This window comes from Peromyscus leucopus, chromosome 7 (assembly GCF_004664715.2).
Source record: "Peromyscus leucopus breed LL Stock chromosome 7, UCI_PerLeu_2.1, whole genome shotgun sequence".
NCBI classification, from domain to species: Eukaryota; Metazoa; Chordata; class Mammalia; order Rodentia; family Cricetidae; genus Peromyscus; species Peromyscus leucopus.
In genome coordinates, this window is record NC_051069.1 from 32,223,922 (window position 1) to 32,226,260 (window position 2,339).

General features: G+C 46.8%; 1 protein-coding gene across 1 annotated transcript; it reads left to right on the forward strand.

The window, feature by feature from the left end:
- Window positions 1-314: 314 nt before the first annotated feature.
- On the forward strand, window positions 315-1,154 carry LOC114691285 (prefoldin subunit 2-like). Its single transcript, XM_028866547.2, has one exon. The coding sequence runs from the start codon at window positions 560-562 to the stop codon at window positions 1,061-1,063; it is 504 nt and encodes a 167-aa protein (XP_028722380.2). The 5' UTR covers window positions 315-559; the 3' UTR covers window positions 1,064-1,154.
- Window positions 1,155-2,339: the final 1,185 nt, after the last annotated feature.

The following is a 2,339-nucleotide window of genomic DNA, read 5'->3' on the forward strand; positions in this document are numbered from 1 at the left end:
CCAAGCAAATCACTGTGGACCTACAGAGAGTCCCAAGCTCAGGGAGCTGGAGGAGTTGGCTGGGGTGGGGGGGAGAGGGCTGATCAAGAAATCTTTATTTTAAAAGATAAAGCTTGAGCTGAGTCTTGAGGAATGTTCAAGAACAAGCCTGGAACAGAAAACTAGGAAGAAACCACATGTGCACAGAGGCAGAAAGAACATAGCAAGGATGGAGACACAGCCTAGAGAGGTTAGGCAAGGGCAGGACCTCCAGGCATCTTGATTAGAAGCTGTCCGCACTGCTGAGAGGTGATTGGGCGGGGACCACGAGAGCACTAACTACCACGTCTTCCTGCACTGTTGGGCTATGGGGAAGAGGTGTGAAGCGTGAAGGTGAAGCCTGATTAGAGGGTGGGAGTTACTGGGGTGTGTCTTCTCTGTCTTTCTCTGCTCCCCAGCTCTCCCGCTGCGTGCTTCCTGCCATCTCAGGGCCACGACAACAACAACCAGCTGGTGTGAACTTAAATTTCTGAATTGTCTTTCTTCCTGTAAGTTGTTTACCTCATGAAAAGTGACTAGAATGGGATGTCAAGAGTTTGAACTTCGGCAGGTGGCGAAGATGGCGGACAGCGGCGGTGGTGTGAGCAAGAGCAGCGGGAGCAGCACGGGGAAGGGGGCGGTGTCGGCCGAACAGGTAACTGCTGGCTTTAACCGCCTTCGGCAGGAACAGAGAGGCTTGGCATCCAAAGCAGCTGGGCAGGAGATGGAATTGAATGAGCACAGCCTAGTGATTGATACACTGAAGGAAGTGGATGAAACCCGCAAGGGCTACCGCATGGTTGGAGGTGTGCTGGTAGAGCGGACCGTCAAAGAAGTGCCGCCTGCCTTGGAGGGTGACAAAGAGCAGATACAGAAGATCATCGAGACACTGTCACAGCAGCTTCAGGCAAAGGGGAAAGAACTCAATGAATTTCTGGAAGAGCACAACGCTTGTCTTATGGGGGAAGATGAGAAGCCAGCAGCCAAGGAAAGCTCAGAAGGAGCTGGGGCTAAGTCCAGCTCAGCAGGAGTGCTGGTCTCTTAGGAACTAAGGCCTCTGCACTTTCTTTTCCACCCTGACTCCCACTTCTAATTTCTTTTTATTGTTGTTGTTATTATTATTATTTTCTCTGCTATTGTAATTTTTTGTTAATTAAATGTTTTGGTCAGGAAAAAAAAAAGAGTTTGAACTTCACTTGAACCTAATAGGAGTTCATGAATGATCCTCAACATCCATCAACCCAGGCAAATTTGAATGTTTGCACTACTGTTTGAATGGCCATGTACAGGAGGCTTCACAAAAGCACCAGGAGATGATCAGAGACCTTTGTACTAACCCGGGTGAGGGTTCCATAGGCTCTAAACACTATCAGCAATCATAGTGTAGATGAGGGGACAGAATGAGGAAGGAGCATAGTACGTTAATGTCTAACTCGATCGGGGAGATGCCACACTGTGACATCAGGGATTTAAGATGAAGACCAATTGTAATAAAAGGAGGAAGGTGGGTTTGGAGGAGTCTTGAGACTTCACAGACCTTCACTTGGCTACATACTACCCTTTTTCTAACTCTCTCTCTCTCTCTCTCTCTCTCTCTCTCTCTCTCTCTCTCTCTCTCTCTCTCTCCTCCCTCCCCTCCATATCTTCTTCCTTTCCTCCCTTAGTGATTAATCTGTGTTAAAAACCTTTTCTTTACTTGGGGCTGGAGAAATGGCTCAGCAGCTTAGAATCCTTACTAATTTTCCACAGGACCCAAGTTCCCTTCCCAGCACCACATCAGGCAGCTCATAAACACCTATAACTCCAGCTCTAAGAGACTGAGGCCCCTGTATACGTGGAGCATTCACTAACACAGACACATGCCTACAGATCCATCAATTTTAAAAACACTTTTTTTCCTCCTCAGAAGTTTTATTCAGAAATTGGTAGTTCAGGATTTTTTTTCCATAGCTGTTTGGGTTCTTTTTTAGAATCTCGTACATGTTTACAGTGAAATATGACCATATTTATTTCTCTTTCCCAACTTTGAACTCCCCCACTCCCTCCTAATATGCCCCCCTCCCAACTTCATGTCTTTTTTTTCTTTTTTACTCTTTTTTTTTGTTTTTAATGAGTCATTAAGTTCAGTTATTAAAGTCACAGATGCATAGGTGTGGGACCATCCACTGGAAGATGGGAAACCTTCCATGATGGCCCCTCCTTGCCCAGAAAACACCTCAATGCAGAAGTTCTTCAGTAAGAGGGGCCTGAAGACCACCTGCTCCATCTAGGCTGGGGTTGGGCTGACTTGATCATGCAAAGGTCTTGTGCGGGTAACCACA